The 23184-nt window shown below is 51.9% G+C and overlaps 1 protein-coding gene across 4 annotated transcripts in view; it reads left to right on the top strand.

Annotated features, from left to right (window-relative positions):
- Window positions 1-23184, top strand: part of DRC3 (dynein regulatory complex subunit 3) — a 47727-nt gene that overhangs the window by 3876 nt on the left and 20667 nt on the right. For all 4 annotated transcript variants that reach the window (XM_033196717.1, XM_033196728.1, XM_033196740.1 and 1 more), the window contains 6 exons: window positions 1493-1669; window positions 7669-7785; window positions 11758-11924; window positions 19214-19360; window positions 20749-20868; window positions 21449-21561. In XM_033196717.1, coding sequence (XP_033052608.1) covers window positions 1498-1669; window positions 7669-7785; window positions 11758-11924; window positions 19214-19360; window positions 20749-20868; window positions 21449-21561 — 836 coding nt within the window. In that variant the 5' untranslated portion in view covers window positions 1493-1497. The remainder of the gene's footprint in view (window positions 1-1492; window positions 1670-7668; window positions 7786-11757; window positions 11925-19213; window positions 19361-20748; window positions 20869-21448; window positions 21562-23184) is intronic.

Genomic DNA, 23184 nt, shown 5'->3' with positions numbered 1-23184 from the left:
AGAGCACAGGGGCTGCCTAGCATCAGGGGCCAGCAGGGCAGAAGGACAGGAGGTTCAGGGAGGCCCGGATGCTGGGGAGGCATGTGGACAAAGATAGGAAGTAGGGCCAGCAGGGAGGCAAGAATCAGGGGCGGAAAGTGGGGGAAAATATCCCTCTTGGATGTCCTTATCAAGAGGATTAAGGATGAGAATGTGGTCCAGCCACGAACAGCCACTGGAGTCAGCCTCACAGTGTGACTGACCAAATCTACAGATCCCCGCTGTGCTGTGGTGTCTCAGTCATTTCCCTCTGGACCATTAGTAACAGAATCTACTGGAAGCTGGGCATGGTGGGTCATGCCTATAATCCTAGCATTTTGGGAGGCCGAGGCAAGTGGATCACCTGAGGTCAGGAGTTTGAGACCAGCCTGGCCAACATGGTGAAACCCCCGTTTCTACTAAAAATACAAAAAATTAGCCAGGCATGGTGGTGGACGCCTGCAATCCTAGCTACTTGGGAGGCTGAGGCAGGAGAATCACTTGAATCCAGGCGTTGCTGTGAGCCGAGACTGTGCCATTGCACCCCAGCCTGGACGACAGAGTGAGACTCTGTCTCAAAAAAAAAAATTAATTAATTAATTAAAAAATAACCTACTGGAGCTAGCTTAAGTAAAAGAGGATTTCATGTGAGAAACAGAAAACTCTCATGAGGCCTGGACCTAGGGACATTAGGGACTGGAAAGCCAGCAAGAAGGAGGCAGCCTCTGTCTGTGTCAATCTGTCTGTCCTTTGTCATTTGTTTTCTGGTTCCCAGGTTCCCATCTCTGCTTTTCTCTGTGCATCTGCCTCCTTCCCTCTCTTGCTCTCTGCTTAACCCAGCCAGTCCACACTCCCTATTTCTACCCAACTCAAGCAGCCAGCTCCGATGGGCACTCTTATTCCACAACCTCAAGTTCACATCTCCCACGGGGAGGATGTGAAGGGTCAGCTTGGGTCTCCTCTACACCAGGAGAAGCTTGTGGTGTGGTGGGGGGCGTACACACATGACTGCCTGGAGGGGATGAGGTGCTCAAGGAAGAGGAGCTGTAGGCTGACAGGCCTGGCTGAGGCTGCCCAGGGAGCACAGTCAGTGGTTGGTACCCACACGCCCAAATGAGGATGGGCACACAAAGTCAGAGGCCTGACACAGGGCCACAGTCATAAGATGAGCCAAGATCACAGGCTAAGGAGACCAGTGTGGACACCAGTTCAGTAGGTCCAGTGAGGGTCCCAGCTGTGGCTATAGGGTCAAGGGTGAAACCCTGTGGACAGGCCCAGGTGGTTGCCAGGAAGCCCTGGAGCAGCCTTGGTGTAAGTATACAAACCCTGAGATGCAGCAGACCCAGGGCCGGGAGTAGGGCATTCCTCAGAGTGCCAGTGGCCACAAAGACACTGTAGGGGGAAACCTCAGCCAGACCCTGCCCTCAAACAGAGAAAGAAGCAGGCTGTGAAAGAGGAATGCGGTGTTTTTTAGGGAAAATGTGGGAGAAGATGAACCGGCTGTGTGACTTGATGGAGCCGAGGGTGATGGACGATGACATGCTCAAGCTGGCTGTCGGGGAGCAGGGCCCCCAGGAGGAGGCTGGGCAGCTGGCCAAGCAGGAGGGCATCGTCTTCAAGGATGTCCTGTCCCTGCAGCTGGACTTTCAGAGTATGTATCCAGGGTTCAGGAGTGGTGGCCAGGGTGGGGCCCTCCCTGGCTTTCTCTGCTCCGTCTTCAAGCCCCAGGATTCCACACAAAGTCCATGGTCAAGGTTCCCACATCAGCATTAGGGCCTACCCGGATTACAAGGCAGAGGAGCAGCACAGATATTTGTAAAGCATCATACTTAGTGTCTTCATCATTTGAATATCCACAACACCCCTGATTCTGAATAAGAATAGAAAACAAGATAAAATTGTCCCATGCCAAATCCAAGTGAGCCCCCAAGACTATGCTGTTTCCATAACATAACTCCACATGGGCGTCCTTGGAGTGGGGGTCCCTGGCAGGCAGAGCCTAGGAAGTACCACGTAGCCAGGAGCAGAGGGTAGGAAGTGTGGGAGAAGGAGGGAGAGTGGGCACTGGGAGGGCAGCTTCAGGGAAGGAGTCACCAAAGACAGGCTGGTAGCAGGAGGGGCACAGGCCCATGAGGCAGAGAGGCACGTCAGGAATGGGAAGATATGGCTCAGGACCAGGCAGACCCTTACTGCTTCAATGTCCCATCTGTGAAATGGGATGGCTGTCATCCCTGTCTCAAGCATTGGGTGGGGGGACAAGGCAAGACAGCACGTGCACAGTGCCTGGCTCACACAGGAAGGCCAGCGAGCTGCAGCACAGTAAGTCAAGGCAGAGGCAGTACGAGGGCAGTGAGAGAGGTGGGCAGGGATCCTGAGACCCCCCCTTGTATCATGTGTAGGCAAGGCCACAGCAGAGTGACCTGGTCTGATTCATATTCCTGCTCTGTCTTGGGGCCCCTATGCTGGCCGGCATCCAGTCACCAACAAGGAGGTATTGAGACCCTGCCTCAGTCCAGCCCTGCTGCCAGAGCCAGGGACACGACAGTGGGCAAGTCAGGCACGGCCCAGGCACAGCCCCACGAAGTCCACAGGCTCCCGGGGCTGACCACCCAAACAGGGAGGGCCCTGAGCCGCAGCCCCGAGAGGGGTAAAGGGGCACAGAAGAGGTGCGGCAGGAAGGGGCTTTTGCAGCTGACTGCTTTCCCTCTGTTTCCCCTCCCCCACCTGAGGTTCATGCAGCCAATATTGAGCACCTGTCTGTTACATGCCAGGTACTGTTCTAGGCACTAAGGATTCAACTATGAGCAAAAAAGACAAAAAGCCTTGTCCTTATGGAGCTGACATTCAACTTTGCAGGGGACAAAGAAATAAAATGAAGAAGGAAAATAATACTATTTGCTAAAGGTAACATGTGCTGTGGAGGAAAAAAGGAAGGAAAGGAGAAAAGGGAAATTGGGGGTGGAGTATAGTGTTTTATAGGGTGGCCAAGGGCTTCACCAAGAAGGTAACAATTTAGCAAGGAGGTATTTAGCAAGGAGGTAGGCAAGGGAGAGAGCCGCTGTGCAGATCCACCGGGGAAAGTGGAACAGCCAGTGCAAAGGGCCTGGGGCAGGCTGGACCCCACCTGATCAGCCCTGCTGAGGAAGCCAGTGTGGAGACAGGTCAGGGAAGTCATGGGGTCAGCTGGTGTCAGCTTGGAGCCAATGGAAGGTGTTTGGCTCTTACAGTGAGTGAGGTGGGGACGCCAGGAGGGTCCTGAAGAGAAATGGGACAGGATGGGACTTAGGATTTCACAGGACCCTGCTGGCTGCATGAGGATAGGCTGTGGAGGCCAAGGGCTGAGGCAAGGATCTAGTAAGATGGCCACTGCTGTACTCCAGGGAGTGATGACCACAGGCCCGGCCGAGGTGGTGGCCACGGAGGCAGATTTAGTGTCTTTGCTGAAGATTAAATTGGCTTTTTTGGCAGTCCTGTCATGCTGGTAACTTATTTAGAGCTAACTGCCAAGTACATCCTGATTTGTTGTGTTGTTTTGGCTTCTCCTCCTGAACTGCTGACACCTAGGAAAAAGCCAGCATGCTGGCATGTGTGGCAGAGCACCAGGTGTGCAGGAGCCACAGGGGGAGTGCTACTGCTGGGAGGCTGTCAGATCAGGGCGAGAAAAGGCACCTGGAAAATCCAACCCAGGGATGGGAGGTGGCTGGGAGGCTGGGGCAGAACTGGCCCCACCCTGGAAGCACAGGTGGGAATTGTGGCCAGTATCGTTCTGGGAAATCTGGCCACAAACAGGGAGCTGGAGAACAGGCACCAGTCCCACCTAGCCCTGGGAACCCAGGAGAGGTGCAAGGCAGCAATCCAGCTCTAGGGGAAGGGCCGTCCCACCCAGCCCTGGGAACCCAGGAGAGGCACAACTCAGCAATCCAGCTCTAGGGGAAGGGCAGTGGGCCCCTCGGGACCTGGGTCAGAGAACCCTGTCCTCCCCAGACCTTTGGGCAGGGAGGGGAGCTAGGAGGGGTTCCCCACTTTCCCACTGGGACTTTCACAACCTCACAGGCAGGCTCTGCCCCTCTGAATGAATATTGAAAATGCAGCTGGACTGTATGGTGTTTTGTTTTTTGTTTGTTTTTGTAGAGACAGTTGCCCAGGTTGGAGTGCTGGAGTGCAGTGGCGCGATCTCGGCTCACTGCAACTTCCACCTCCCGAGTTCAAGCAGTTTTCCTGCCTCGGCCTCCTGAGTAGCTGGAACTACAGGCACATGCCGCCACGCCTGGCTAATTTATTTTTTATTTTAGTAGAGACCGGGCGTCACCACATTGCCCAGGCTGGTTTCAAACTCCTGAGCTCAGGCAATCTGCCCACCTCAGCCTCCCAAAGTGCTAGGATTACAGGTGTGAGCCACAGTGTCCGGCTTTTTTTTTTTTTTTTTTTTGAGACGTTGTCTCGCTCTGTCGCCAGGCTAGAGTGCAGTGGCGTAATCTCAGCTCACTGCAAGCTCCGCCTCCTGGGTTCAAGTGATTCTCTTGTCTCAGCCTCCCAAGTAGCTGGGACTACAGGCACCCGCCACCACGCCCTGCTAATTTTTGTATTTTTAGTAGAGATGGGGTTTCACCATGTTGGCCAGGATGGTCTCGATCTCTTGACCTCATGATCCCCCCGCCTCGGCCTTCCAAAGTGCCAGGATTACAGGCGTGAGCCACCGTGTCTGGCCACCAATTTGTATTTTTATTATTTATTTATTTTTTTTAATGGTATGAATCTCGTTTATTGAAAACATTATACCTCACCTTTCTCAAATTGAAGACTGCAAAAAATAAAAGCAGTGCTTTATTGAGTTGTCATTAACCTCAGGACCAGCAGTGCTGCCTCTCCATGCTCCAGGAAACCGTGGCTTCCGCGTGCCACATCTATCCCGCCTCACTTTACAAAACAGTCCTGAAGCTTAATCAAATAAAACTATTGTACATTAGAAAAAGACAGCTGGGTGTAGAAAAGCCAGGTGTGGCGTTCCCTTTAAGCAAAGGCTGCTCCGCAATTGGGGCATCTTCACTTCCTCAAGCCAAAATAGCAGATGAACCCAAAGAGGAACAGGATGATGGCCAGGAAGATTCCCAGGAAAGTGAAGCAGTCCTCCAGCACCCTATCCCTGCAGACGGGACAGCCTCTCATGATGACAATGGCATTGGCAGGGTACCAAGTGATAGTCTGGCTGTGGCCGTTGTAGACCCTGGGGTGGTGGGTGGGTATCCCTGTGATGACGTAAGGGGAGGGCGGGCAGCAGCAAGGGGTGGGCAGCAGGGATGACGCCGTAGCCATGCGAGCTGAGTGCGTAGTGGCCCTAGGTTGTAGATGGGCAGCCACTCCCGGAGCAGGGGCTGTGGTCCATGGCAGCCCAGCTCAGGTCATTCGGTCCTGGCAGGGGACGCAGTGGGGAACATGGCAGGGATGCAGCAGACTGGCCGGCTCAGGCTCCTCTGAGGCGCAACGCCTTAGTACCAATTTTTATTTTTATTTGTTTATTTAGAGACAGAGTCTCTCTTTGTCACCCAGGCTACAGTGCAGTGGCATGATCTTGTCTCACTACCTCTCTGCCTCCTGGGTTCAAGTGATTCTGCTGCCTCAGCCTCCTGAGTAGCTGGGACTACAGGGATGCCAGCTAATTTTTGTATTTTTATTATAGAGACAGTGTTTATCCACGTTGGCCAGGTTGGTCTCGAACTCCTGGTCTCAAGCAATCCACTGGCTTCGGCCTCCCAAAGTGCTGGGATTACAGGTGTGTGCGACCGTGCCCGGCCACCAGACCAAATTGTGTGGTTTTTTCTTTTTTTTAAGACGGAGTCTCACTCTGTCGCCCAGGCTGGTTCAGTGGCATAATCTAGGCTCACTGCAACCTCTGCCTCCTGGGTTCACGCGATTCTCCTGCCTCAGCCTCCAGAGTAGCTGGGATTACAGGCACGCATCATCACGCCCAGCTAATTTTTGTATTTTTAGTGGACATGGGGTTTCACTATGTGGCCAGGATGGTCTCAATCTCTCTCTCCCCCTTTTTTTTTTTTTTTTTTGAGATGGAGTCTTGCTCTGTCGCCCAGGCTGGAGTGCAGTGGCACAATCTTGGCTAACTGCAAGCTCCGCCTCCTGGGTTCCCACCATTCTCCTGCCTCAGCCTCCTGAGTAGCTGGGACTACAGGTGACTGCCACCACGCCCGGCTACATTTTTTGTATTTTTAGGAGAGACAGTGTTTCACTGTGTTAGCCAGGATGGTCTCCATCTCCTCACCTCGTGATCCACCTGCCTCAGCTTCCCAAAGTGCTAGGATTACAGGCATGAGCCACTGCGCCCGGCCCACAGCACCAATTTTTAAAACTCCTTTCATTTCTGTATTATTTTAGTTCTTTTAATGAGCTTCTTTTTGGTTTTTTTTGAGATAGAGTCTCGCTCTGTCACCAGGCTGGATTGCAGTGGTGCGATCTTGGCTCACTGCAACCTCTGCCTCCTAGGTTCAAGCGATTCTCCTGCCTCAGCCTCCCGAGTAGCTGGGACTACGGGCATGAACAACCACATCCAGCTAATTTTTTGTATTTTTAGTAGAGACGGGGTTTCACCATGTTGGCCAGGATGGTCTCGATCTGTTGACCTTGTGATCCACCTGCATTGGCCTCCCAAAGTGCTGGGATTACAGGTGTGAGCCACTGCGCCCACCCTTAATGAGCATATTCTAATTTTATAAATTTTAGAAATCATTACAAAAGCAAATATGGAAAAAAGGAGCATATCAACAACAGAGCTGTATGTGGCTTCTGGGAAAAGTTGGCGGATAAGTTTGGCCTCTAGAGTGTTATATATACCGTACATATTTACTTATACGTATGTGTTATTCAGAACTCTCCTGATTGCCAGTGACAAAAACCAAACTCTGGCTTACCTAGCAAATGGAATGAACCAGCTGTGTAGCTGGCGTGGGTGGTCTTCACAGGCCACAGGGGCCAGGCCCTTCCATGACATCAGGAACTCGTTCTTGCATGGATAACTTATCTCATCCCCTACGTGTGGACATTTGGGAGCTTTTCTGACCCTTATGTGCCTGAGGGATTTCTTTGGACATATACACAAGTGTGGAGACAGATTTCATGTAGAGAAATTATAGGTCAAAGGGCACCGACTTGAAATATTTCAATAAACATTGCCAAACGATGCTCCAAAAAGGCTGAACGAGGTGATCAGCCCTCCCATCAACAGAGACACATGTTTTCATTCTATTTATCACACTGTGGACGGAAGGCCTCTGCCTGTGTCCTGTGTCCCAAGGTGAACCAGCCTCCTGGAGAGGCCCTGGCCCGGCCCCAGAGACAGCACAAGCGAGTCTCCTGCCTAGGCAAGGTCCAGCTCACTCCCACACCAATGACTTCTTAGCCCCACACTAGTAGACCTATTAGGTCTTTCTGTGGCTCTGGGTGGCAGTACTGATCCCCGCCCACCTCATAGGGACATAAGGTTCCTCGATGCTCAGTCCACATCTGCAGGGTGCCTGCGTACTCGAGGGCAAGGCAGAAGAGTGGTAGGTCCCTTTTGTATGGTTCTGCCTCACTCCTCCAGTACACTAGCACAAAACTCTGACCCTAACCTGAGGCTGGAATCACCTTCCATTATTTCAGACATCCTCCGCATAGACAACCTTTGGCAGTTTGAGAACTTGAGGAAGCTGCAGCTGGACAATAACATCATTGAGAAGATCGAGGGCCTGGAGAACCTCACACACCTGGTCTGGCTGGGTAAGGCCCTTTCCTGTGTGTGTCCACCCTAATCAAAGGTGACACCCTGCCAAGGTTATTGCCTTCCCAGGAGACAGTAATTGTATGTGACGCTCAGCTGCCGGGCCATCGTTAGCCAGGGTACGGCAGAAGCTCTGCCTGCTGGGAGCAAGAAAGCTGCTATTTTTTAAAAGCCTAGGGTTTGTGCTGGGCAAAACACAGCAAAGATGTGCTCAGACGCAGGACCACAGAATATTCTGCTCTTACCTGCCCAAACTTTCAGTCTGGATGGGGCACAAAGGGGCAGCTGTGGACTCCTATTTAATCTAGACTCAGGCTGACAGATAACCATCGACAGGTAACCATTGGCTGGTGGGACCCAGATCAAACCAGGAATAATTGTCACAGAGGCTAGTGTGTTTCAAGCACTTAACTACAGCTAAGTGGGGCCTGTATGCTTTCCATATGAGTCTTTCAGTTCACACAGCATCTCCATCATAGAGATGAGCAAACTAAGGTCACTGCATCACATCAGGCCTCACTGCCAAGGCCATGGAGGGTTTTGATGAGGTGTTCCTTCTGCTGGCCTCTTAGGAGCATCCTCACATCTGGTGAGGGCCAGTGGGCCCCTAGCAGGGAAAAGGTGATGGGCCTGAGAGCTCCTTATGCACTGTCTTGTTTAACCCCCATTTTAATCCTAAGAGTTGGGCATCTATTATAATCCCAACCTACAGAAGAGGAGCTGAGACTCAGAGAGCCCCAGGCACTTGCCCAAAGCTGCACGACCGAGAAGTATCAGAGCTGGGACTCACCCCGACGCCTGTCTGACCTCACAGCCCACATTCCCTCCATCCTATCAGGTGGTCGGTCTCCTGGTAATAAGGGCATCCTGGGGCATCATGAGCCTCCCAGTTTGCCAAACACTCCCAACCTCCTTTGTGCTGACAATTGCAAGCCCACAGCAAACCCACAAGCAGGGTTAAGCTGCCATTTCATACATGCAGCAACTGAGGCTCAGGGAGGCTGACCAGCTTGATGGAGCCACGTGCTACAGGTAGCAGAACCAAACCACAGCCAGGTCTTCTGACACCTGGGCCCAGGTCTCTTGTCCCAGGTTTCTCATTTCTCTGCACCCTAGCACCCATTAATGCTGATTCCTGAATGCCATGGTTTTAAGCAGGAGCTCCCTGGCCTGGCTGTCTCTCAGACATAAAGCAAGTGCCACTGAGCCCCATGACAGCCCCCTGTTTCTGTCTGTTTACCCAGAGAGAAACTTGAATACTGGTCTTGGTTCCCTCCCTAACAAAAGCTTATCTTCCTACTACTTGGTGCCCCTACACACATACTTCCTAGTCAGCTCATTCCCCCGACCCCTTGCAGTAGCCGTCCATGCTTCCAAGGGTCACTGGACTGACAGCCAGTGCTCCCTGGGATGGGGGTGCTAGAGCAGTGACGGCAGGCTCTGGTAAGAGGTCACGCTGCCCCTCAGAGTATAGTCAGAAGCTGGTCATTGTCCAGCCATGGCACTAGGTGCTCAGAGACCCAACCACAGCCAGAAAAGCTGGGTCCCTGGGGTGCCGAGGATGAGGGTTAGGGAGGTGGCACTCCCATGGTTCAGCATGACCTCTCACACTGACATGCACGGGGCTGAGGATGTGCTGGAGCTGGCTAGCACTGGCTGTACACAGCTCTTCCCAACTTTGCTTCCAGGGATGCCATGCTGGTAGCTTGAAATTGGCCACAGTGGGAGTATTTATACCACAGAAATGAGCAAGCACCTCAAATCAGGGGTTTTCCTCAGCCCCCATTGGTAAACACTTACTAGCACACCACTAGCGGGTGGGCTAAGCCTCCCAAGAACAGAACCCGGTGGCAAAGTGGGAAAGGAAGTGTGCAGGCCTGTCATTTGTTAGACCCCCGTTCAAACCCCAGCTTGGCCAACACACTGACTTTGCACAAGATATTCCACTATGTAAACCTCAGTTTCTTTTTTTTTTTTTTGAGACGGAGTCTCACTGTGTCGCCCAGGCTGGAGTGCAGTGGCACAATCTTGGCTCACTGCAACCTCCGTCTCCCGGGTTCAAATGATTCTCATGCTTCAGCCTCCCAAGTAGCTGGGATTACAGGTGTGTGCCACCATGCCTGGCTAATGTTTTGTATTTTTAGTAGAAACAGGGTTTTGCCATGTTGACCAGGCTGATCTCCAATTGCTGGCCTCAAGCAATCTACCTGCCTCCGCCTCCCAAAGTGCCAGGATTATAGTCGTGAGCCACTACACCTGACCTGAACTTCAATTCCTTTATGGGCTGTGCTACCTTGAGCATATTACCATGAGGCCCATTTGAATCTCCGTTTCCTCATCTATAAAATGGTATGATATCTCTGCTATGAGGATTAAACCAGGTAATGCACTTAAAGGGCCTGGCATAGAGAAAGGACAGTTATCATTGGTCTCAATGTCAACAGGTGAGCATCCCCTCATATGCAGAGGAGGCTCAATTAAGATATGGTTAAACTCAACTCCCAAATCACTTTTTTTTTTTTTTTTGACACAAAGTCTCACTTCGTCACCTAGGCTGGAGTACAGTGGCACAATCTTGGCTCACTCCACCTCCAAGGTTCAAGTGGTTCTCGTGCCTCAGCCTCCTGAGTAGCTGGGATTACAGGCATGTGCCACCATGCCCAGATAATTTTTGTATGTTTAGTAGAGATAGGGCTTCACCAGGTTGGTCAGGCTGGTCTTGAACTCCTGACCCCCCCAAGTGATCCACCCGCCTCAGCCTCCCAGAGTGCTAGGATTACAGGTGTGAGCCACCACACCCAGCCCCAAATCACCTTTTAAATGTGATCACTGTGGTTATCATGCTCATATTTCCAAGCCTAGGACAAATGCTCATTTTTGGCTTCTAGGCCATTGGTGTTCCAGGACAAGATAACAGCCCCACCTGCCAACTAAGCCTGAAAACCTGTAGTGGGGAAAAAGTACTTCTAGGCCGGGCATGGTGGCTCACACCTATAATCCCCACTTTGGGAGGCCGAGGTGGGAGGATCACTTGAGCCCAGGAGTTTGAGACTAGCCTGGGCAATATGGTGAGAGCCTGTTTCTATAGGAAAAATTTTTTAAAATTAGCTGGATGTGGTGGCGCATGGTCCCATCTACTCAGGAGGCCGAAGCAGGAGGATCACTTGAACCCAGGAGGTCAAGGATGCAATGAACTGTGATTGCACCACTGCACTCCAGCCTGCGCAACAGAGTGAGACCCTGTCTCAAAAAAAAAAAAAAAAAATGGTACTTTTATTCCCAAAGATGTGGAATTAGTCTGAAGTCTCGGTTGGGGTTGAGGTTACAGTTGATGAGGGAGCCTGAGACAGCTGTGAGGCAGCTGGAAGAAACTGACCTACCACATGTCCAGGGAGAAGCCTTAGATGAACTCTGGCCCCACCGTGGTTAGCTGTGTGGCTTTGGGCAAATCACTGAGTCTCTCTGAACTTCTGCTTCCCAAATGATCAAACAGGGAGACAAATTCCAAACTACCACTCGGGGCTGCTGTCAGAGGACATACACATGAGTGCTTGATAAACTGGTAAATGCAAAGCAGACAGGAGGTGGTCTTGCTAAAATGCCACAGTGTGAGGAAAGGGGACACTCCACCACTGTCTACCCCTGACCCCCAAGGGCACTGCTTCAGACCTGCAGGTTAGCATTTTCTTCCCAGAACTATGAGAGAGCATAGACAACAGTACTTGCCCGCATGGCCCCAGCCAGGAGGATGATTGGCAGAACTGGAGAGGGCGGTGAACATTTAAGGTGGCAGGAAAGAATCCACACCCGCTTCTAAAAAAAATCACAAACTATTAGACAGTGAGTCAAATTCTGGCCCTGGCAGCTTGGTGCTGGCTCACAGGGCACTCAGTAGCCCTGATGATTTTACTTCAGGACAGCCCATCCCCTGACCCAGGCAGCAGACCCTCACAACCCTCTCTTCTTCCCAGATCTGTCCTTCAATAACATTGAGACCATTGAGGGGCTGGACACACTGGTGAACCTGGAGGACCTGAGCTTGTTCAACAACCGGATCTCCAAGATCGACTCCCTGGACGCCCTCGTCAAGCTGCAGGTGTTATCGCTGGGCAACAACCAGATTGACGACATGATGAACGTGAGTGGCTGCCCAGCCCGCCCTCACGCACACCTGCAGGGCCTTGGAGCGCCATGGGTTGAGTGGGAGTTTGTGGCGAGGGGAAGTACAGGCTGAGTATTCCAGATCTTCTCATTTTCCTGGAAAAGCCAGGAATCCAGATTACTCCACGAGGGATTTGCTAATGTTTAAATACCACGCTTAACCCAACAAAATTCACTGGAGAGCACTAGTTTACAACCTCCACATTAGTGGTGGTTCTTTCCCTGAATCTTGCACTTATGTAACAAACATTTGCTGAGACAAGTACCTATTAATGTTGGGCATATGTCCTGTGCTCACTGGGAACAGAGACAGACAAGATGTGGTCCCTTTGGAGTGACCAGCACACACCCCCATAGTCAAGACACAAGGAGACAAGAAGCCAGTGTCCCGAGGAACAATAAAACAAGGCTTGTGGGTGGTAGGAGGGCACCCCGAGGCTTAGGGGTGTGCACAAGTGGCAGTGGACACAGCTGGGGGTGTGGCGGCAGCTTTAAGGGTCCTGTGTCAGAGGCGATACATCAGATGGCTCCTGGCTTTTGCTTCTGCAACCCACCAACCCTGGGGGCTGTCCAGTAGCCTTTAAAGATTCCTTTTCTGCTTAGGTCAGTCAGGTGGCCTGGGTTCAGATCCCAGCTGTAGGTCATAGTGGCTTAGATGAGTGGCCTGGGAGGGTCAAGCACTGAGTTGTGACCGACATGTAAGTCTGTCCAGCAGGACCAAACCCTGGAGGCACTGTAGTCTTGGAAGTTTGCCCTGCACGCCAGACAGGAGCATCTAAACCCAGCCAAGGGTCAAGCCTTCTATGCCTCCGTTTCCTCATCTGTCAGATGGAGACGATGGCCATGACCCCCCTGCCCAGGCCCTTGCAGGAATCAAGTGGGGTCATGAGTGTAACACATTTGGTTCGGTGTCAGGCTGGAGTATGTTCCTAACAAATGGAGGACTGTCGTAGCTGAGGGCCTTCCTGTGAGTGTTGGGATGAGGGGAACTTGATGCAGACTCACTGAGAGATGACTAGAATTTGCCATCCAGCAGAAGGAAAAGGCTTCCCAGGAGGAGGGAGTGGTGTGAGCAAAGGCCTGGAGGCACATTGGGAATGCCTGCCTGCACTCACCGTTGAGGAGCACAGGGTCCCTGGACGAGGTCAAAGGTGTGTGGTGCAGGGTGGGGCTCAGGATGTGGCCGGGCCTCGCCACGGTCAGTCAGGATGGCCAGAGAAGCAGTGGGAGCCGAGGAGGCTTCTGTCTGAGATGTATTTGGGGCAGGTCTACATTTAGGAAGGAATCCACCCCCGTGAGGATGGATTTGAGGGGGATTGTGAGAATGGGTTACCCCAGGACAGTGCCACAGAAAGGATACTGTACCTGCAGGTAAGGGAAGCTGGCCCCAAACTGGTTGGAAGCAGAGGTAAGGCAGGGACTTGCATGCAGGTGGCTGGTTTGAGAGGTGGCTTCAAGAAGCTGGAGTAAGAAAGGCAGGGAAGAACCAACACACAGGTGTGTCACTGAGACTGCTGCCACAGGTGATGAGGGAGGATTCCCCTGGGCCTCGGAAGTGTCCAGGATGCCTCCCAGAAGTGACCATCTAAGGACAGGAGCCTGAGGCATTGATCCCCCCACCAGCTGAGGGAGATCCCAGGGGGATTAGCTTCCTCGCCACCTGGCTTTTGTGCTGGGTGGGCTTCTTTGGCTTCAGAGACATCTCTGAGGCAGAAAGTGAGTAATGAGATAGGACACTGCCAGCTAAGGTCTCTCATGGCTACAGCTGAAGCCGGAGGTAAGCTGAGCCCCTGCGGCAAACAACAAGGACATTTAGTGGCGTGATAATTGGCACTGCAAGGAAGGGGTGCTTATCAGCAGAGCTTCAAGGACGTGAGTTCCTCCTGCCTGTGGGCTCTGCTGTCCTCAGCATCTCCCCGGAGGTTGATTCTCTTATGGTCGCAGTCAAGGACATGGGCTTCCTTGTCTGCATCTAGCAGGATGGAGAGGGCAAGAACTCTCCTTCTCACAGTGGCCCTTCAGTCTGATCAAGCCACCTCAGGGTCTACACTGACCCTCAGCCTAATATCATGGCTGGGAGATGGCCAGGCTGGGCTTATGTGAACAGCCTGGGGTGGGAGCACTGAGCTGTCACTAGCAGTTCCGCCAGGTCAAGCCACCGAGGTGGTGCAGTCTCAGAAGTTTGCCTTGCATGCCAGACAGGCAGCATCCAAACCCAGCCAATACCCTTTGCAGGGCTCAAGTCCTGATTGTCCAGCCTGCTCTGCCCTATAAGGGCAAGGAAGCCAAATGCTTGCCAGCAGGACGTCTGGACAAGGCATGGAGGGCACAGGCGAACACGTCGAGAGCTGAGATTTAGTCAGCCTGTGTTCAGATCTCAACACTGCCACCTACCAGCTGCCTGACCTTCAGCCAGTGACTTTGAGTTCTGGGTGCCCATTTACCCACCTGTAAAATGGGAATGATAGTAGTTCCTACTCCATACGGTTGCTGTGAAGATGGATCCATTAGAGAACCTTTTGTGCTTGATACAGGGCCTGGCACGTAGTAAGTGCATGGAAAATGACAGTCAAGAATATTCAGATTAAGAGCTAACCGCAAGCAACTCCAAACCTTGCTGCTTGAAACTCTGAGATTGAGCAGATGTTCCTGTCTTGGTGGGTCCTACACCCCAGGGCCCACATGTGAATGAATCTCCTCTGTTTGTTTTCCTCTGGACATTTGGAAAGTTTAATGGAGCTGAGACCCTGTCCCTCTGAAGGGCCAGGCCTGGGCATGAGAGGGCATGGACGGTGTGAGGTAGACATGCTTGTGCCCTGCCAGGACACCCCGCTCTTGCCTTTCTCCCATCCTGCCCCTGCAGGGACTGGGCAGGAGGAAATCCCATCACCCTTTCCCAGTGGGGTGCTGGGCGCCAGGTATTCCCTCTGGAATATGGGAGAAGCTAGTAAAGCCCATCCGCAGAGAGAAAGAGGATGGAAGACGACCCATGGGGACTAGCTGCTGGGGAATGCTGAGATGTCTGGGTCAGGTGCTCCCGAGGTCTGGCTGTATCCCAGGGACCCTGGTTACCCTAAATGCTCTTCACCCAATCAGGCACTAGCCCTCTTGATGACTTGACCCAGAGAGTCCTGACTGATACTTCTCAGGTACTAGCTCCTAACCCCAAGCATCTTTGATTTTAGTCCTTATCTGCGCTATTTACCTGGCATCTAATTATGTACTTTCTTATCATTTATATATTTATTAGGCTTATTTTAATTTCTGCTCATTGCATTAAAAACAGATGTTTAAGCAGAATGCAGGGCACACAGAAAAGAGGCTCACTCACTCCTGGCCTCTGTCCTTCCCTTCCAGAGGCCCCAGCCGCTTCTAAGTTACATGTGTGTCTTTCCAAGAGTCTTGTGTTAAACATTGTGCATGATTGTCACATCTGTCCAGCTACCCTTCAAGCACCTGCCTTTGGTGTCTCCTTTCCTCCTGAGTCATCAGCTCACCCTCTCTGCTGGCTCATTCCATCACTCAGGTGCAGCATGATGTGAGTTCCTAGTTCCCTGTAGGCAGGTGTCAAGGTTGTTTCCAATCTAGTGCATTACACACAGTCTGTAGTGGACGTTCTTAAACAGGGGTCACTTTGTACCTGGATAAGCCATCTGCAAGATAAACTAGAGAGGAATTGCTAGGTCAAAGGGCATGTGCATTTTAAATTTTTCAGATCTTGCCAAGTGGAAGTGGAACTATTTACAAAGCCACCAGCAATGATGAGGCAGCCTGTCCCCTCTCACCTTCTACAACACACTTTGTGAAATTTTGCTGGGAGATCTCTTAAAAATTAAATCAGATCCTGTCTCCCCGCCTCCCCACCCATACACACTTAAAACTCCAATGGTGGCCAGGTGCAGTGGCTGACGCCTATAATCCTAGCACTTGGGAGGCCGAGGTGGGCAGAGCCTATTATCCTAGCACTTTGGAGGCTGAGGTGGGCAGATTGCCTGAGCTCAGGAGTTCGACACCAGCCTGGGCGACACAGTGAAACCCCGTCTGTACTAAAATACAAAAAATTAGCCAGGCGTGGCTACTTGGGAGGCTGAGGCAGGAGAATTGCTTGAACCCGGGAGGCGGAGGTTGCAGTGAGCTGAGATCACACCACTGCAACTGCACGCCAGCTTGGGCGACAGAGTGAGACTCTGTCTCCAAAGAAAAAAAAAGAAAACAAACAAACAAAAAATCCAATGGCTTCCACCATCCTTAGAACAAACTGAAGGCAGGGGCTCCGTGGCTCATGCCTGTAATCCCAACATCTTGGGAGGCCAAGGAGGGCGGAGCACTTGAGGCCAGGAGTTCAAGAACAGCCCTGCCAACATGGCAAAGCCTTGTCTCTAATAAAAATACAAAAACATTAGCCAGATGTGATGGCATGCGCCTCTCGTCCCAGCTACTCGGGAGGCTCAGGCAGGAGAATGACGTAACCCAGGAGGTGGAGCTTGCAGTGAGCCAAGTTGCGCCACTGCAACTCCTGCAGCCTAGGCAACAGAGCGAGACTCCGCAAAAAAAAAAAATTTCTAAACTCTTGACCTGCATGGTCTTGCATGAATCAGCCCCTGACCTTGTCACTACTCCCATCTCAACTTCTTCCCAGCCTCCTCCCCACCATGCTGCAGCCACCCTGGCTTTTGCTCAGTGCCTGGTATGTGCCAAGTTCTTTGCTGCCTAGGGCCTTTGCCTGTGCTGTCTTGGCTTCCAGGAATGTGCTCTCCTCTGCTCTTCTGTGCTCCCTCAGGTCTCAGATTAAATGTCACCTCCCCAGAGAGACCTCTGAATCTCCTAACTGAAAGAGGCCTCCCTGGTATTTTCTCTCAGGGTGCCATCTTGATGTTCCTTATAGCACTTAACCCAAACCATAATGATTTTATTTACTTTTTTAAACATTTGGCCGGGCCCAGTGGCTCACGCCTATAATCCCAGCACTTCGGGAGGCCAAGGTGGGCGAATCACTTGAGGTCAGGAGTTTGAGACCAGCCTGGCCAACATGGTGAAACCCTGTCTCTACTAAAATATAAAAATGAGCTGGGTGTGGTGGCAGGTGCCTGTAATCCCAGCTACTCCTGAGGCTGAGACAGGAGAATCGCTTGAACCTAGGAGGTAGAGGTTGCAGTGAGCTGAGATCACACCACTGCACTGTAGCCTGGGTAACAAGAGCAAAACTCCATCAAAAAAAAAAAAAAAAAATTAAAAAGAAAACATTTTCCCCCATTCCTAAAATATAAGCTCTTGCCCTAAGGGCAGGGACCCCATGGGCCTTGTTCCCCACTGTATCTTCATAACCTAGCAGGTGCTGGAGGCCTGCTAGGTGACTACTAGTGTTTACTGAATAAATGACTGAAAGAAATTCACTCAGAAAAGCATGCTAATATTTTTTTCTATCTTTTGCATAGTACAGTGTCTAGATGCTATACAATGAAGTTTTTTTTTTTTTTTTTTTTTTTTTTTGAGATGGAATCTCGCCCTGTCACCCCAGGCTGTAGTACAGTGGTGCAATCTCGGCTCACTGCAACCTCTGCCTTCCAGTTTCAAGTGATTCTCCTGTCTCAGCCTTCCAAGTAGCTGGGACTATATAGGTGCCCACCACCATGCCTGGCTAATTTTTTTTTTGTATTTTTAGTAGAGACGGTATTTCACCATGTTAGCCAGGATGGTCTCGATCTCCTGATCTCGTGATCCCCCCGCCTCAGCCTCCCAAAGTGCTGAGATTACAGGTGTGAGCCACCGCACCTGGCCGAAATATTGCTTTTTTAAAACACTTTTTGGCCATTACTTTTAATGGCAAAAACCACAATTACTTTTGCACCAACCTAATATTAACTACCTAGTTAACGTTTTCCCCATTTTACTAAAAATAGAGTGTAGGGAGAATAAATAAAGTTAGTGGAATGTTCCCCTGGCTGTTATCCAGGGAATTCAAGGTTAGCCATAAATTGGGTTCCATTTAATTTAAGATATTTGTACCTTTCATGGGACTTCACAATCTAAAAAGGCATGCCTGGCCAGGTGCAGTGGGTCATGCCTGTAATCTCAACACTTTGGGAGGCTGAGGTGGGTGGGAGGATTTATTGTGACCACGAGTTCAAGACCAGCCTGGTCAACATAGCAAGATCCCATCCCTACTTAAAAATAAAATAGGGCCGGGCATGGTGGCTTATGCCTATAATCCCAACCCTTTGGGAGGCCGAGGCGGGTGGGTCGCTTGAGCCCAACAGTTTGAGACCAGCCTGAGCAACATGGCAAAATCCCATCTCTACTAAAAACACAAAAATTAGCCAGGCGTGGTGGCACGTGCCTGTAATCCCAGCTACTAGGGAGGCTGAGGCACGAGAATCACTTGAACCTGGGAGGCAGAGGTTGCAGTGAGCCAAGATCGCACCTCTGCACTCCAGCCTGGGTGACAGAGCAAGACTTCATCTCAAAAAATTAAATTAAATTAAATGTAAAAGATTTTTTAAAAATAAAAGGGTATGCCTATACTAGTAACAGCAACTAAAACTACCATTACCGAATAGGTGTCAGGCACTCTTCCAGTGCTTTTCATAGTTTATTTCATTTGGTCCTTACAACACCTGTAACACATATGATATCCTTAAACCCATTTTACAGATGTGGACATCGAAGCTCACAGATGCTGGGTAACTTGTTCAAGGTCTCACCACGTGGTTCAGCAGACCTGAACCATGGTCTGCTGGTTCTTTGGAAAGCCCATTTCTGACGGAAGGTCTCGGTACTGCTTCCCAGCCTGGAACACCCGCGTACCTGCACACGGCCTGTCATACCACCCAATGGTGATGGTGCTGTGGCCAGGCTGACTCTGAAACAGTACTGAGGAGGGAGGTACAGCTGTGTTTTCAACTCTGTGGCTGCCAAGAAAATGGGCCTTTCTCGGACTGGCGCGGTGGCTCATGCCTGTAAGCCCAGCACTTTGGGAGGCCGAGGCGGGCGGATCACGAGGTCAGGAGATCAAGACCATCCTGGCTAACACAGTGAAACCCCATCTCTACTAAAAATTCAAAAATATTAGCCGGGCGTGGTGGCGGGCGCCTGTAGTCCCAGCTACTCGGGAGACTGAGGCAGGAGAATGGCGTGAACCCGGGAAGTGGAGTTTGCAGTGAGCCGAGATCGCGCTACTATACTCCAGCCTGGGCGACAGAGCAAGACTCCATCTAAAAAAAAAAAAGAAAAGAAAGAAAATGGGCCGTTCTCCCTTTTACTCCCCAGATCATCTACCTCCGGCGGTTCAAGTGCCTGCGGACGCTCAGCCTCTCTGGGAACCCTATCTCTGAGGCAGAGGATTACAAGATGTTCATCTGTGCCTACCTTCCTGACCTTGTGTACCTGGACTTCCGGCACATTGATGACCACACAGCAAGTATCTCCCTCTCAGTCTCCCAGCCCTGTGAGACACAGTCCTCAAGCCCCCAGGTTTCTTGGAAAAGGGGCATTGAAGAGTAGCTTTCCCTGCCCACAACTAGGAGAGAAAGGGCAGCTCCCTCTTCCTAATCCCTTTACCTGCCTCTGTCAGAGTGATTCCAGCAGCACCCTTGTGGGTACTGTTTCGTGCGTGTTCCCAGGAGCCAGGCCTCTTCCACACACTGTCCCAGGGCCACATCACAGCTGGCCTGCCCTGTCTGGTTTTCCAGATGAAGAAGCTGAGGAGGGCCGGGAGCAGTGGCGCATGCCTGTAATCCCAGCACATTGGGAGGCTGAGGCGGGAGGATTGCTTGAGCCCAGAAGTTCAAGACCAGCCTGGGCAACATAGGGAGACCCCATCTCTACAGAAACTAGCAAAATTAGCCAGGTGCGGTGGTGCACACCTGTAATCCTGGCTACTCAGGAGGCTGAGGTAGAAGAATCGCTTGAGACCAGGAGTTTGAGGCTGCAGTGAACTGAGAAGATGCCATTGCACTCCAGCCTGGGCAACAGAATGAAAAAATTTAAAAATTAAAAAAGAAGTTGAGGAGGCTGAAGGAGGGCAAGCAGTTAGCCAGGATCACTGGCTCAAGGCCAAGCCAGGATTCACCCCAAATTGGTGTCATCCCAGGAGCAGTATTAACAGCTGAGCTCCAGAGGGAACCAGGCCATCAGAGGCTCAGGCCTGCCTCTCAGGGGCGGAGTCAGGGCTGGAGGTAGAGACCTGAGTGTCATCTAAGGATTGCCAATTGGCAGTACTTGAAGCCATGGTACAGGTGGGATCACCTGGGGCACATGGAGTGAGGTGAGAAGGGGCGGGGACTGAGTTCTAGAGGTGCCAGCATTCCCCGCCAGGTGCAGGGGGATGAGCCAGTGCGGTGGAGAGAGCCAAGGGCCAGACCCTTGTGACCAGCCCTATGACCTCAGTCTACCTCTGTCCTGTTGTCCTCCTTCCCTAAAAAAACGCCAGAAGGCCTGCTGAGGACTGTTGGGAGTGAGAGAGCAAGTCCTCTGTGGAGAACACCCAGTCTGGGGCGAGGGGAGCACTCCATTGCTGTGGCTCCTGCCCTGGGGTTGGCCCCAGGAACCCCAGCCTGCCACACTGCCTTCTGCTCCTCCTGGTCTTTCCCTGATTTCCCTGCACTCACAAAAAGCTGGTGAGGGTCATCAGGAGATGGGCATTCTCATCCACGAGACCTCATGGCTTTCACAGCCTTCACGCAGGCCCCTATGCAACACCCCTGCCCACACGCAGGAGGCTGCAGTGTGGCAGAGGAGGCATGGCAGAGGTGGCGTGGCTTGGAGGAACCTCCTGTAACAATGTCACTCCCATCCCTGGTCAGAAAGAGCTTGCAAAGGCTAAGCACCAGTACAGCATCGATGAGCTGAAGCACCAGGAGAACCTGATGCAGGTCCGGCTGGAGGACGAGCAGGCGCGGCAGGAGGAGCTGGAGAAGCACAAGGTACCGCTCTGGCAGGCTGCACGCCCTCGGCCCTGCTCAGAGATGCCCACAAGAGGGCACTGATCAAGTAAAACGGTCCGCAGGGATCCCCAGGCTCTGAAAACACAGAAATCATGCTCCCTCCACAGGGCCTGATGCCCTCTCCCCGCCTGGCTCGTCTGCTCCCTGCCCCAGGGCCAGCTCCATCTCAGTCCTGACCCTACCCCTTATTGGCATTCCTACCTCCAGCTACTGGAGAGAATGTGCTAAAAACAGTCTGTCAGAGGCCCCTTCAGACCCTTAAGGCAGTTCCCCATGACATGCCAGAAACGGCTCAGCTCCCTTAGCCCAGCATGGCCCTGAATTCATGACTAGACCCTGTTGACCTCTCTCCCACTGGTCCCCACCCCTCCTTGCAACCAGACTGAGCCATATGTAGCATTCTGGAAACAGCCTGCAGTTTTACGCCTCTGCACCTCTGCACATGCCATTCTCTTTGCCTGGAACATGCCCCTCCTGGCCTGCCTTCCTCATGGGCCTGTGAGACGATGCAGGAGCCCCTGACAGGAGCCGTCCTACCTAGGTGTGTTTCTGCCTGCAGACTGCGTTTGTGGAACACCTGAATGGCTCCTTCCTGTTTGACAGCATGTATGCTGAGGACTCAGAGGGCAACAAGCTGTCCTACCTGCCTGGTGTCAGTGAGCTCCTTGAGGCATATCCTTCCGAGTTCATGGCTGTCTCACAGCCTGTGCCACCAGCCTGCCTTGGCAAGACTCCTTCCACTCTAGGCCTCAGTTTCTCCATCTCTCTTATAAGACCCTGGGAGGCAAAATCTCCACTTGAGAGTAATGTACACAAGAGGCAGTTCAGAGCTAGGTCAGCTGAGCTGCATGGGGGAGATGCTATCTGGATTTCAGGGACATGTGGAGTATCTGGTCAGCATGGCATGGGCTGGCCATGTTTGGCAAGCCAGGTTTTCAGCGGTGGAGAAGTGGATTGAAATGTGTTCTCATTAGCCGTACTCGCTTGTCCCTGTTGTGCATTTGGATCTGGTATTTATTGTTTTCTCAACCACCCCACTAAGCAGGTACCATCATTAACCCCATTATATAGTTGGGGAAACATAGCTTGGCTGTCCAGGGTCACCCCATTAGAGGCCAGCTTTTGAAGCTTTGTCTGTGGGGCCTGAGAAGCTGATTCTTTCCCCAGTTGCTTGGAGCTCAGAGGATGTGGTTGGTACCTGTCATTAGGGCCATGGCCATGACCACCGACCAATGGGCTTAAATTGTGAGCTGAGGGACTCAGGACAGAATCAAGGAGCTCCTGGATCTGAGAGCTCTGAGCTAAGGCATCCAGTCACAGATGAGTCTGTGGAGCCACCTTCACTGGATAGAGAGAAATTCACTCAAAAACCTGACCTTCTGGGCCTGTGAGGTGGCTCATGCCTATAATCTCAGCACTTTGGAGATTAGCTTGCAGAGGCTAAGCACCAGTACAGCATCGATGAGCTGAAGCACCAGGAGAACCTGATGCAGGTCCGGCTGGAGGACGAGCAGGCGCGGCAGGAGGAGCTGGAGAAGCACAAGGTACCGCTCTGGCAGGCTGCACGCCCTCGGCCCTGCTCAGAGATGCCCACAAGAGGGCACTGATCAAGTAAAACGGTCCGCAGGGATCCCCAGGCTCTGAAAACACAGAAATCATGCTCCCTCCACAGGGCCTGATGCCCTCTCCCCGCCTGGCTCGTCTGCTCCCTGCCCCAGGGCCAGCTCCATCTCAGTCCTGACCCTACCCCTTATTGGCATTCCTACCTCCAGCTACTGGAGAGAATGTGCTAAAAACAGTCTGTCAGAGGCCCCTTCAGACCCTTAAGGCAGTTCCCCATGACATGCCAGAAGGATTGATTCCTGGCCAAGGCAGGAGGATTGTTTGAGGCCAGGAATTTGAGACTAGTCTAGGCAACGTAGTGAGACCCTATCTGTATTAGTCTGTTTTCACGTTCCTGATAAAGACATACTTGAGACTGGGCAATTTACAAAAGAAAGAGGTTTTGGGTTTTGTTTTGTTTTGTTTTGTTTTTTTGAGACAGCATTTCACTCTTGTTGCCCAGGCTGGAGTGCAATTGTGCAATCTCGACTCACTGCAACCTCTGCCTCCTGGGTTCAAGTGATTTTCCTGCCTCAGCCTCCCAAGTAGTTGGGATTACAGGCATGTGCCACCATACCTGGTTAATTTTTTTTTGTATTTAGTAGAGACTGGGTTTCACTATGTTGGTCAGGCTGGTCTCCAACTCCTGACCTCAGGTGATCCACCAGCCTTAGCCTCCCAAAGTGTTGGGAT

This window comes from Trachypithecus francoisi, unplaced genomic scaffold (assembly GCF_009764315.1).
Source record: "Trachypithecus francoisi isolate TF-2019V2 unplaced genomic scaffold, Tfra_2.0 Contig01665, whole genome shotgun sequence".
Classification (NCBI taxonomy): Eukaryota; Metazoa; Chordata; class Mammalia; order Primates; family Cercopithecidae; genus Trachypithecus; species Trachypithecus francoisi.
This window is presented reverse-complemented; position numbering and strand designations above follow the sequence as displayed.